This window comes from Amblyomma maculatum, chromosome 2 (assembly GCF_055883805.1).
Source record: "Amblyomma maculatum isolate TAMU_Amacu chromosome 2, ASM5588380v1, whole genome shotgun sequence".
NCBI lineage: Eukaryota > Metazoa > Arthropoda > Arachnida > Ixodida > Ixodidae > Amblyomma > Amblyomma maculatum.
In genome coordinates, this window is record NC_139345.1 from 227846257 (window position 1) to 227860050 (window position 13794).

A 13794-nucleotide genomic window follows, 5' to 3' on the forward strand; every position below is an offset into this window, starting at 1 on the left:
CACCGAGCGATCGTTCCGATCGGTTCATTGAAGTTGGCGGTGACGCGACGCTGAGAATGTTCAAGAAGAAATAGAAGAGAATGATGTGCTTGGCACCACAATGATGATTGGGTGCTCTGCCTCCCCTGGAGCTCCTCAGCCATCCGCCACCAAAGCATTCATGAGACCGATGATTCAAGGTCGCATCGTGCGTCTGGGCGGGGCGGGGGTTCCGTGTTCTGGTCTTTCGGTTCTTCAGGTCCATAGGGTCTGATCTGGTCTCTGGTCAGTTCGTGTGTGCGCCTTGCCTTCAGATCCAGCCTAGGGGCTGGGCGGCGGTAGTTGCGACTGTCGGGTCTGGGCAGGAAGGGCTGGGGCGAAGCTGCACAGCAATATCCCAGGGCTCTTAGTCGATGGTCCCGGCTTACAGATGGCGTCGATGCTCCAAGGCGAGGATGACGTACGCCGCATTTCCAACCAAAATGTTACGTGGTGACAAGCAAAGACACGGCACAACATGGTGACAGGATGAACGATGATTTAATGTCTGGCCTAGCGCGAGGGCTCCTCTCGCGCCACTGCTGATCTTCTTTGCAACAATATCTAGTGCCAAGCAATTCTCCTCATAGTAAAGTCATTGGAAAAGGCATACAGACGTACAGAGCACTACGTAAAATTCCGAGCAAGCGCCCCCCCCCCCCTCTAGCAAGTCGAATCACTGGCAAAGTAGGGGGGGGCGCTATCCCGGAACGGCGCCGAAATTCAAGATGGCGGCGACATTTCCCCGCCAGAAAAAAAAAAAACGCAGTGCACATGGATTGAAAATTTTATTTACCTTTAGGAATGTGAACTACATTGATACTGAGTGAAAGATTTATGATAACTATATCAATCACTTTGGAAACCATCAAAAGACTCCTCCGAGTCAGTCGCAAAGAAAAGTTCACAGCACTCGGCTTGAAGCCCACCCCGGTCTTCTGGCACCACGACTCCAACATCTGCCAGTCCGCCATGCAGGTCGCCGTCCTCCGAGCCATCGAGTGCATTAGAGATGCCGCATCCCTTGAAGGAGCGTGCCACAGTCTCCTCGGGTACAGCAGCCCACGCCTGGGCCACAAAATCAAGCACATGCTGGCGCGACGGCTTCTTCAGGTTTCCTTTGGGCGTCCGCTCTTCTTCATGCATATATTCTTCCCACAAACGCCGTAGGGTGGACTTGAACGGCTTGTTCCAGTACACGTCAGCTGGCTGCAGGATGCTCGTGCACCCCGCAGGCACATAGAGCACGTCGGTATCGCGCTCCTCAAAAGCATTCTTCGCAGCTTGCGTTTTGTGGATGGGCGCCTGGTCCAGTACCAGCAAACGCCGCACGTCATCGACGTTTGGTCCCCAGATTCTTGATAGCCACTCCTGCAGCTTTTCAGATGTCATCCAGCCATTCTTTGTGGCGGTGAGACGAACATTTCCTACGAGTGAAAGAAGAAGCGAAAAAAAAAAAAAGTCGGCGCTTTAATAGAACGAACTTTACGACATCGTGATTCCTCGCCCCACTGAAGAAAAAAAATCATTCTCACCTGGTATGCGAAGGCTCGCGAAGGCCCTGGCTGGAATTTTCCCGGTTGGCTCCTTGAAAATAACGAAGGCCGGGAGCTTGTGGCCGGTGGCGCATGCGGCTAGGCAAACCGTGAAGCCGCGTCGGGCACATCCAGTGTTTCCTATCCGTATGGTGCTTTCGCCGACCACGTTGTTCGTCCTGTTCGCTGGGTTATCTATTCGGACCATCGTCTGGTCCATATTGGCTATGTTGTACAATGTGTAGTCGTTGCGCCGTCGCAGGGAGTTTGCGGCAGATCGAAAGGCACTAGCTGCCTCCGCAAACTCTTCGGGCGTCTTCTGACTTTCGTTCGTAGAACGGCGCATTGATACGCCGAACCGCTGCTTCCATCGACTTACGTAATGGCTGGAAGCAACGAAGTTTTCCAACTGCATGTTTTTGGCTATTCTGACAGCCTCTTCAGAAAGAAGCCGGTTACTAACAGCACGTCCTGCCGCTCTTTCCCCCTCGAAGAACTCGAAGAGCGCATCGTCCACGTACTCGCTGAAAACTGCCGCGCCGTTACTCAACTTTCTTCGGAGTTTTGCTCTCCCATAGTTTTGTTGAAGCAACTTCTCGAAATCTTTGTCCCATTCTCGTACCCGTTTGCGGTCGAGCTTGAAATGCCGAGACGTTTGGTGCACGTTTCTTCCGTTTTCCCGATGCCATCGCACAACCTCAACTTTCTTCGCCACTGTGTACGAATGCATCGGCATCGCGAACTTCTCTAAGCAAAAACAAGTCGACAAATGGCGCGTGCGAACAAGCATATGCGGGCATGCATGCGGGTGGATTGAAAAGCAGGATTGGATTGGATTGTTGGACGGGATGTGGTAGACCAGTGTTGCTTGGGCGCGATGCGTGACAAGGGCGGCGGGTGGGAGGGGGCGCTTTCCCGAACGGCGCGGAAATTTGAAGTTGACAGTGAAATTAGGGGGGGCGCTTGCATGGGTGGGGGCGCTTGTTCGGAATTTTACGGTCATACCACCAGGAATAATGAGCACGGCATGCAAGAGCAGCACATATTGGCGATGCGCACAACGGATGGACAGTGTATACATTACAGTGATGGCATACATGTCACAAGCACAAAAACAGAACAGCAAGCAGGGATGTCATCGGCAGAGAAGATGGGCGCTGCTGGAGCAGGGCTTGTGTCTACGAGAGTGTCACAAAGCAGCAACAAATCAATGTGAGCACGTGCGCAGTCGATGATGGCATGATGCTTGGACAGAAAGTCCTATCTGAGGAAGATTTTATGAGGAGAGAGCGAGAATGATTAATTCAATAATGTAGGAGAGACCTTGTATAATGAGCCATGCGATGCACGCAGCAACTGGTCGAATCTTTTCGGCGTTCGCGGTTCGCAATGAAATGTCAGGGATCAGCGTCGTCACTTTCCTAAGTTTGCGGCACAGGTTGCAACTAATCACGGACACCGCAGCACCAGTGTCAACAAGCGCATCAACAGCAACACCTTCGATAAATCTTTACAGGGCTTGACACAGTTACTGAGGGCGCAGTTCTTGCCTTCAGAACTGCGGCATCTAGTTTTCCAGCTGAAGGGGTGGTGATAGGCGGATCTAGGAGAGCGGGACCGACGACGGGGAGATGGCGAACGGTGGGTATTTGCATTGGAACGTGTCGGAGAGTGATGCAAAGGCAGACGACCAGACTCTGGGTCTGAAAAAGGTATGTCGTATGCTGGAGCGCACCCGTAGTCATAAAAACGGGATCCACGTGCACGGCACTGCTGTGCCATTTGGCCAGCTACACCGCACACGTAGCATATAGGGCAGTTACCTTGTGTGCGTCGCGGATTCGGATTGCGGGGACCGGTGCAAGGCCAAGCAGGCTGTGTAGATGTCACTAGAGGGGCGGCCGGCAATTGAAGATGTGGTTTGGGGTGCATACGTTGACGGGACAGGTGAAAGTGGTAGGCGACTTGCGATTTCGGCGTACGTCAGCGGAGCGGCGACCATAGGGGGTGGGTTGGTACTTGGCAGAATCTCGGCAACCTGCTTCTGGATGACACGCTGTAGAGGAGGTGACAGAGATGAAGAGTCGGGCCGGCAGGTAACCGAGGACAACTGTCGAGCCGCCTCTTCCCGCACAAACTGTTGTATTCTGCTGGAGAAGCGCTGATCCTGAGAGCACCGGGAAGATCCAGTTGCTTCATTCGAGGAAATGGTACGGCGCATCATGATATGCTGTTTGTGGAGCTCGTCATAAGTCTGACATAAAGAAATGTTGTCAGAAACAGTTTGGGGGGTCATGTGGAATGCGTCCTCTTCAATTCCTTTGAGGACATGCTTGATCTTCTGTGATTCAGCCATAGGTGGGTCAAGGCCGACAATATCATCTATGTAGCTTGTGAAATTTTCGCCTTTCTGCTGGACACGAGAATCCAACCATTGTTCAGAACCACAAGCTGGCGACATCACTTAAATTGAAGACGACTTGGTGAGCTTGACGTGGTCATCCCACTTATTGTAGGCACTCAAACGCTGGTATGAAGTCAGCCAGTCCTCTACGTTGCTGTCGTCCGTGCCGCTGAAGATGGGTGGGTCGGGCTGCCGCACTGGTCCCGAACAGGTGATAGCACTGGGAACAAGCAGGCCAGACTGGGTTGTGGCGTCTGTCATAATGGTAGAGCTGGGCAAGGTGCGACTTCGGAGGCAACACCTCCGGAGGCGACACCTCCACCAAGTGTAATGAGGTGGTTTAGGTAGTTTGCACGGCAATATATTTATCTTATTAGCAGCAGCTACAAAGGCCTGCACTCTGCAGTGACAGCTCGAGCTTCGTCCACTTTGTCATCTTCACAACTTCATCGTCTTCGGCGTGCGATGTCTCCGTTTTCCTCTTCTTTCTGCTGTTTCACAGGTCAGGCATCTCTTACAATATATACGTAACAAACATTCTCTCCTTCTTTAATGTACATCTGTACCCTCGGTATTATATATAAATAAATAAATATTAACAAATGGAGAGAGATTAACATGGAGAGATATCATTACTGAGTGCGCGGTAGAAGTAGGCGGTAGGATAGTTAGGATACCGGTAAGCTGTCTAAGGAGACGAAAGATTTGATTAAGAAACGCCAGAGTATGAAAGCTTCCAATTGAACAGACCAGATCGAATTGGCCGAGATCAAAGCTAATCAATAAGCGCAAGGTGACCGATATAAGGAAGTATAACATGGAGAAAATTGGGCATGCTGTAAAGAACGGGGGAAGCCTTAAAGCGGTAAAGAAGAAATTGGGCATAGGCAAAAACCAGATGTATGCGATAAGGGACAATGCGATAAGCGGGCAATGTCATCACTAATATGGACAAGATAGTCAAAGTAGCCGAGGAGTTCTATACAGATCTCTACAGTAGCCAAAGTAGTCAGGACCGTAATGAGATTGGCGGTAGGGAAAAACAGTCAGACGTTCCACCAGTGACAAAGGACGAGGTCAAGAAAGCACTAGAAACTATGAAAAGGGGGAAATCAGCTGGAGAGGATCAGATAACTACAGATTTGCTGAAGGACGGGGGGGATATCGTGCTAGAAAAACTGGCCACCCTGTATACGCAGTGCCTGGTGTCATCGACGGTACCGGTACCATGGAAGAATGCAAACATTATCCTCATTCACAAGAAAGGGGACTCTAAGGACCTTAAAAATTACAGACCAATCAGCTTACTGTCTGTTACGTATAAGGTATTTACTAAGGTAATCGCTAATAGAATCAGGACAACCTTAGACTGCAATCAAGCAAAGGATCAAGCAGGGTTTCGGAAACGGTACTCTACTATCGATCATATCCATACCATCAATCAGGTGATAGAAAAATGCTCGGAATATAACCAGCCCTTATACATAGCATTCATTGATTACGAAAAAGCATTTGACTCAGTTGAAACCTCGGCGGTGATACAGGCGTTGCGAAATCGGGGTAGACGAGCCGTACGTGAAAGTGTTGGAAGATATATATAGTGGCTGCACAGCAACCATAGTTCTGCATAAAGAAAGTAACAAAATTCCCATAAAGAAAGGTGTTAGGCAAGGAGACACAATTTCCCCAGTACTATTCACAGCTTGTTTAGAGGAAGTATTCAGAGACTTGGAATGGGAGCAGTTAGGGATAAGGGTAGATGGAGAATACCTCAGTAATCTGCGATTTGCTGATGACATTGCCTTGCTAAGCAACTGGGGGGATGAACTGCAAATAATGATTGATGACCTAGACAGGAAAAGTAGAAATGTAGGCTTGAAAATCAATATGCAGAAGACTAAGGTAATGTTCAACAGCCTCGGAAAGGAACAGCAGTTTACATTAGGTAGCGAAGTACTGGAAGTAGTAGGCGAATATATCTACTTAGGACAGGTAGTAACCACAGATCCGGACCATGAAAAAGAAATAACAAGAAGAATAAGATTGGGATGGAGCGCATTTGGCAAGCACTCACAGATTATGACTAGCAGCTTACCGGTATCGCTAAAGAGGAAAATATATAACAGTTGCATCTTACCTGTACTCACCTATGGGGCTGAAACGTGGAAGCTAAGCAAGAGAGCTCTGCTTAAGTTGAGGACAACCCAGAGGGCGATGGAACGAAAAATGGTAGGGGTAACATTAAGAGATAGGAAGCGGGCAGACTGGGTCAGAGAAATAACTCAGGTTACCGACATTCTAGTGGAAATTAAGAAGTGCGAAGAGAGGATAACCGATGGTCACTGAGGGTAGCAAACTGGATTCCAAGGGAAGGAAAGCGTAGCAGGGGGCGGCAGAAAGTTAGGTGGGCGGATGAGATTAAGAAGTTCGCAGGGGTCAAGTGGATGCAGCTAGCACAGAACCGGGTTAAATGGAGAAATATGGGAGAGGCCTTCGCCCTGCAGTGGGTATAATCAGGCTGCTGATGATGATGATTAACAAATGCAAATACAGTTGATTCCGGATATACTGAACCTGGATATATCGAATTATTGCCTATATCAAACAGTTGAAAACTCCCCTTAAGAATCTCATGCAAATGGGTAGTGCTATTTTTCGCGTATATAGAAATCTTTCGCTCCGGCATATTGATAGATCGAACTCCGTGCTGCACCCCCGGCGAGCCGCCGCTTGAGTCTGGCCATCCCCTCCTCTTTCTGCATGGCGGCGACGGTGTTCTATGCAGTCACGTTATCTTGACTCTCTAGCGGCGTCAGCGGCATCCAGCGGTATCAGTCGGTCGCTGCTAGCGCTGGGGGGATGAAAGGGGGGCGGAGCTGGTTACGAGGCCGATGCCGACGCGAAACCCAGGAACGGACGCCAAAGAGCTGCGCTCTAAAACTATGTTTGGTTGGGATAGAACTGTCATATTTCGAGGTGTAGGGGGAGAATCCTTGGTTCTGCTTGGTATTTGTTATGTAAATGTCGCAATTGCTGGTCACGTGTTTAGAACTGAATTTACGGTGCTTCCTCGCTCTACGCATGAAGTTATTCTAGGTGCTGACTTTTTACAAGTGTGGGGCAACTCTCGACTTTAACAGTAGCGGGATATAAATAAGCCCTAGCCTTCGATCAGCCCTCATAGAAGAATCGCCGCCGACTCCCCAAGCATTTTCTGTCTTGGAAGATACCGTCATTCCGGTGATGTCCGCCATCTTTGGCCCAGTTGTATCCTCGGGAGCGGTTTCCAATGCCTTCGACGCTCTGGTGGAACCTGCTTCTCTTGCTGGCGCGAAACAGAACGTGTTGGTGCCCCGCAGTGTTGTTCGAGTGAACGGGGGCCGTGCCACGGTTTGGATCGTCAACCTTTCAAACGAACCTGCCGTATTGCCGCTTGGTTTGAAGCTCGCAGACTTCGAAGAAGAACACCTTTCTATGCACATTGCCGCATTCAGTGACGGCGCTGCTCGTTCAACTCGACAGCCTGATCTTGCCGATTCCCAGTTCCAGTCCATGATAAATAAATCGCTACCCATGAGCGACCGCCAGATATTGATGGAAGTTCTTAAAAAACATGTGGACGTGTTCGACTTTGCTCGAGATCAGCGACAACCGATTCCATCTTCCCACACCCATCACATGATCGACACTGGGTCTGCACACCTGATTAGATAGACACCATACCTTGTCTCACCTTCAGGAATGCAAGATAATTGACGAACAGGACCGTGATATGATGCAACGGGGAATTATTCAGGAATAGTCTAGCCCGTGGGCAGCCCCTGTGATTCTCGTGAAAAAGATGGCACATGGAGATTTTGTGTCGACTATCGCCGTCTCAACACTGTCACAAAGAAGGATGTATATCCGCTCCCACGCGTTGATGATGCCATTGACTACCTCCATTCAGCTTCCTACTTTTCTTCTATTGATTTACGGTCTGGATACTGGCAGATCCCGATGCATCCGAAAGACAAAGAGAAGACTGCGTTTGTGACTCCAGATGGGTTATATGAATTTAATGTAATGCCTTTCGGGCTATGCAACGCTCTGGCTACCTTTGAAAGATTTATGGACACCCTTTTGCATGGACTGAAGTGGCAAATTTGCATGTGTTACTTAGATGACGTGGTGATTTTCGGGAGGACATTCGCTGAGCATAATAGCCATTTAGCTGTTGTACTTAACTGCATGGAGAAAGCCGGTCTCGTGCTGAACTCTAAAAAGTGCCGCTTCGGTGAACGCCAGATCGTTGTGCTTGGGCACCTGGTTGACAAAGACGGTGTTAGGCCCGACCCACGAAAAATTGAAGCTGTCAGCTGCGTCAAAGAGCCGAAGTCTCTGAAAGAACTGACTTTGCTCTTACTTTCGGCGCTTCATCCCCAAGTTTGCTGACGTAGCCTACCCGCTCACATGCCTCTTGCAGAAAGATATTCCTTTCAAATGAACTCCCGAATGTGATTCTGCGTTTCACCAGCTCAAGCTTCTTCTTACCTCGCGGCCCATTTCAGCCCGACAGCTCCCACTGAACTCCACACTGACACCAGTGGCATCGGCGTAGGTGCTGTGCTCATACAACGGCATGGAGGGAATCAACTTGTTGTCGCTTATGCTAGTCGCACCCTCAGCAAGTCAGAACGCAATTATATCGTGACGAAGCAAAAGTGCCTTGCCATTGTTTTCGGCGTACAGCAGTTTTCGCTCGTACCTTTATGGACGTGCTTTTACAGTTATCACTGATCATCATTCGCTTTGTTTTTTTTTGCTCAAAAAACACGACTTAAAATGAACGAGGTAGACAGGACAAGCGCTTACTAACAACTCAGGTTTTTATTGACGGAACATTTGCTTAAATACAGCAGCTGCTCTTATCAACAAGGAGAAGAAAAGAAGGGACTTCGCATACATACATATCAGATCAGCACAGATCCCATCATCGCACGAGGGAATGCATGCTTCGAGTTTTAATTCTGCGCAAGATAACTGAATTCTTTTTTTGAGAGCAAAATTGAAGGATTGCTGACACATGAGTTACCCGATTTTTCTGTCTCATTAGCCTCAATTATCTCTCTTCCAAGTTGTGTCTTGCAGTCTCAAGTGAACACGTATGTTGGGCCTTCGAGTCCAGAGGCAACAAGCCCTTGCTTCCCTTCAGCACGGCACACTCCAAAGCTGTAAAACGAGGCATTGTGAGATCGTGCCTTTCCAACGCTCTGAGCAAGTCCTGCCTGCATTTGGTAGGACGCAGCTTTGACATCCAGTTGCAGCGCCTTTCAAGCGCAGGTTACCTGCCGGCCTTGCTGGCATCAACTGCCGAGAACCTGCTGAAGAAACCAGCCAGCATGCCCGACCAAACTGACCGGAAGAAAGTGGCGGCTATTCCGTACATTCACGGAATCTCGCATAATATTAAGAAGATCGGTGCTATGGCTGGTGTTAGAGTGGTTTTTACCGCTCCAGAAAAACTCTCCAGGATTTGCAAGAGAGTGAATGCGGAGGATGCGGCCGTCGCTTGTTCGAAGCGTCGCCAGCAGCGCTTCGGGGCTTGTAAAAAGAGTGTTGTGTACTCGATACCGCTTGCCTGTGGTAAGCGGTATATTGGCCAGACTGGGAGGTGCCTTAATAAAAGGCTGAGGGAGCACGCAAGAGATGTCAGGAACAATTCAGGTAGCAAAATGATTGACCATATTTGGAATTGCCGCAACTGCACTCCCGCGCCCGAAAAAACGTCAGTACTGCGCCGGTGCAAGACACAACTTGGAAGAGAGATAATTGAGGCTAATGAGATAGAAAAATCGGGTAACTCGTGTGCTAGCGATCCTTCAATTCTTCTCTCAAAAAAAGAAATTAGTTATCTTGCGCAGAATTAGAGCTCGAAGCATACATTCACTCGTGCGATGATGGGATCTGTGCTGATCTGATATGTATGTATGCGAAGTCTCTTCTTCCCCTCTTCTTGTTGATAAGAGCAGCTGCTGTATTTAAGCAAATGTTCCGTCAATAAAAACCTGAGTTGTTAGTAAGTGCTTGTCCTGTCTACCTCGTTCCTTTTGTGTCGTGTTTTTTGCTCAAAAAAAACTGAATGTTTAGGCACCAACTAGCCTGCAAAAGCATACTCGCATCATTCGCTTTGCTGGCTTGTGAATCTGCGCAACTCCTGCGGTCGGTTGGCTCGCTGGGCATTACGCCTTCAGGAGTTCAACTTTACAGTGTCGTACAGAAGTGGTCGCCAACATGCCAACGCTGACTGCCTCTCGTGGCTACCTCTCGCTACTACCCTTTGCGATGGCAACTTTGACGACTATCTTGCTGATGTTTCCATCCAATTTCCGGATCTTGTCACATTCCAATGGGAACAACGAAAAGATCAAGATTTGGTACCACTTTTTGAAAAAGCTCGTTATCCGGCATCTGAAAACCCTTTCTGCATTCGCAATGGTTTGCTCTACCAAGAAAATTACTCATCTGGCGGTGCGCGCTTTCTGCTAGTCATTCTGGCTAGCCTCTACTCCTCTGTTCTACACGCTATGCACGATGACGCTACAGCTGGGCACTTGGGGTTTGCCAGGACACTTGCCCGCATTAAGGAACGTTTCTACTGGGCAAATATGCGTCGAACTACTCAGAGTTACGTGAACTCCTGCGTGCAGTGCCAGCGGTTCAAGCTCCCCACGACTTCTCCGCCGGGCCACTTACATTTGGTGACACCACCGACCACACTATATGAGCAAGTGGATGTTGACCTCATAGGCCCGTTTCCCCGCTCGTCCAAAGGCAATCGTTGGGTCATCGTGTGCGTTGATCACTTCACGCGTTTCTGTGAAACTGTCGCCATCTCTTCCGCCACCGCCGCTGACGTCTCTTTCTTTCTTATTCACACTGTCGTCCTTCGTCATGGGCCTCCTCGTGTCATTATCAGTGATCGAGGCTGCTAGTTTAGGCATATGTTGTGGAAGAGCTTCTGCACTATTGTGCTTGCCAGTTGCGTCACTCTACGCCGTACCATCCCCAGACAAATGGCCTCGTTGAATGTGCAAACAGGACACTGACGAACATGCTTGCGATGTATGTTGACTCGCAGCACAAGAACTGGGATGACATGCTTCCATTCATTACTTACGCCTATAACACCTCGAAGCATGAGACAACTGCTTATAGTTCATTTTTCATCCTTTACGTTCGTCCGCCTCGACGGTCTCTCAACACCATTTTGCCATTCTCTCTTGACACCAAGCCTTTTGTTTCAAGCACCCTCTGCCGTGCTGAAGAGGCTCGTCGGGTCGTCCGATTACACACCCTGGCCTCGCAGGACCGCTCTAAGCTGCGCTACGATCGTCGGCATCAGGATGTCTCCTACCTTCTTGGCAACGTAGTGTGGCTCTGGATACCTGTCTGCAAGCGTGGTTTGCCTCAGAAGCTGTTGTTGCTATACACAGGCCCATTTATTGTGCTCACACCCATCAATCAGTTGAATTACATCGTGTCTCGCCAGAGTTCCCAAGGCCGCCCCTCTCGGAAATCACAGGTAGTCCATGTCGCAAGAATGAAGCGCTGCCACTCTCGGGACTCTGACTGGCAGCCCAGGCAGGGGCTTCGCCTGTGAAGGGGGAAATGTCAGGCATGCGCACAGAAGAAGACAAGGAAGGGAAAAAGAGGCTCTCGAGAAGAGAGGTTGAGGAAGAGGAAACTCACTAACGGTTGGTTAGCGCACCAGGCTGTGCTCTGTAAATAAACCTTAACAATATTATATGAAAATGAAAAGCAGTGATTCATTTTTCAGCCTTCCCACTGTGGCATGAAGCATTCCCTCTGTAGCGAGGAAATAATGCCACATGTTGGATCTTCTTGTCATTTTTTGGCCCCAATCATTAGGTGTCATTTGATGTAGAACCCTATTTTACTCTTCTACTTTTGGCTTTAGTTCTGTACTCAAGTGACTAGCCAAGATCATAGAAAGAGCGCATTCTGTGTATACATTTAGGCTTTCATGTTTGAGAGCACATGCTGGTTGTGCCTTTGCTGTGCGAACAGCTAGCATTCAATGGGGATGTCATGGAGGAACAGCGTGGGGTTAACAAGCTGAACGATTCACATATTCAGTTACTCACAGATTGTTATCATTATTGAAATTGAAAAAGTCAAAACTCTAAGCTGCTTGCAAAAACGTTGACCGCTTTATTTAATTATACAGTAACAAAAAAATATAGAACGCTATTAGCATGTGCATCACATATATGTGTGTTCGGTTAATTGTTTTGTTACCACCAACCATACTGGTAGGTACCTCTTTGTTGTTGAAAGTGTCCCTTCCAACGAGATTCTCTCATTGTGGGTGTGTCTCAAGATAACTGTCTGGTCTCCTCTCTAGAGCGGCTTCGCAGCTCTGTGCCTGATGGTTGTGCCAACAATGACTTGCAGGAGAACCTGATCCTGGCAGCCTCCAATGACTTCTCCAGCCGGGTGTGGACGCTGAGTGACCAGCGGCTGAGGGTAAGCACCCTTTCCCCTTGTGTTCAGCACGGGAGACAAACCTGTCTGTGCCCTACTGCTTCGTGATTAGGGCGCTCGACTGCTGATCAGTCCCAGCTGCAGCGGCTGCTTTTTGGAAGAGGTGAAAAGCAAGGCACCCATGTACTGTGTAATGCCATCATCATCATCATCCGGACCATACCCATTGCAGGGCGAAGGCCTCTCCAATATTCCTCTGATTAACCCATCCCTGTGCTAGCTGCATCCACTTGCCTTTGCGAACTTCTTAACCTCATCCGCCCACCTAACTTTCTGCCGCCCCCTGCTAAGCTTTACTTCCCTTGGAATCCAGTTTGTTGCCCTAAGCGACCATCGGTTATCCTCTTTCTGCACTACATGCCCTGCCCATTTCTTCTTCTTGATGTCCACTAGAATGTCAGTAACTTGAGTTATTTCTCTAACTCACTCTGCACACCAAGATACTTTGTTGGGCGAGTTGGTAAACATCCATTCTTAATAAAAACAGCACGAACAGGAGGACACGAGACAAGAGAAAAGGAAGCAACAGGACAAGCGCTGAGACAATCCTTGAAGTGGCGGAGTGCCGTATATTCTTGTCTGAGATGTGGAGGCAAGCCCGCCACTTCAAGGATTGTCTCAGGGCTTGTAGTTTCCTTTTATCTTGTCTTGTGTCCTCCTGTTAGCGCTGTTTTTATTAACCACTCTGCACTCTTCCTGTCTCTTAATGTTACCCCCCTACCATTTTTCTTTCCATAGCCCTCTGCATTGTCCTCAACTTAAGTAGAACCTTTTTAATTAGCCTCCACGTTTTAGCACCATAGGTTAGTTGTGGTAGGATGCAACTGTTATACACTATCCTCTTGAGTGATACCGGTAAGCTGCTAGTCATGTTTGAGTGTCTTCCAAATGCGCTCCATCCCAATCTTATCCTCACAGTTATTTCCCTTTCATGGTCTGGATCTGTGGTCACTACCTGTCCTAAGTAGACATATTTGCCTACCACTTCCAATGCTTCACTACCTATTTTATCCTGCTGTTCCTTCCTGAGGCTATTGAATATTACCTTAGTCTTCAGCATATTGATTTTCAAACCTACCTTTTTACTTTTCCTGTCTATGTCATTGATCATTCTTTGCTGTTAATGCCCTGAGTTATTTAGCAAGGCAATGTCATCAGCAAATCGCATATTACTGAGGTATTCTCCATCTACCCTTATCTCTAACTGCCCCCATTCCAAGCCTCTGAATACTTCTTTAAGCAAGCTGTGAATAGTACTGGGGAGTTCATGCCTCCTTGCCTAAGGCCTTT

General features: G+C 48.6%; 1 protein-coding gene across 6 annotated transcripts in view; it reads left to right on the top strand.

Moving 5' to 3' along the window:
- Window positions 1–13794, top strand: part of LOC146201459 (autophagy-related protein 16-1-like) — a 224025-nt gene that overhangs the window by 114118 nt on the left and 96113 nt on the right. For all 6 annotated transcript variants that reach the window (XM_084595861.1, XM_084595864.1, XM_084595863.1 and 3 more), the window contains one exon: window positions 12415–12486. In XM_084595861.1, the coding sequence (XP_084451987.1) occupies window positions 12415–12486 (72 nt within the window). The remainder of the gene's footprint in view (window positions 1–12414; window positions 12487–13794) is intronic.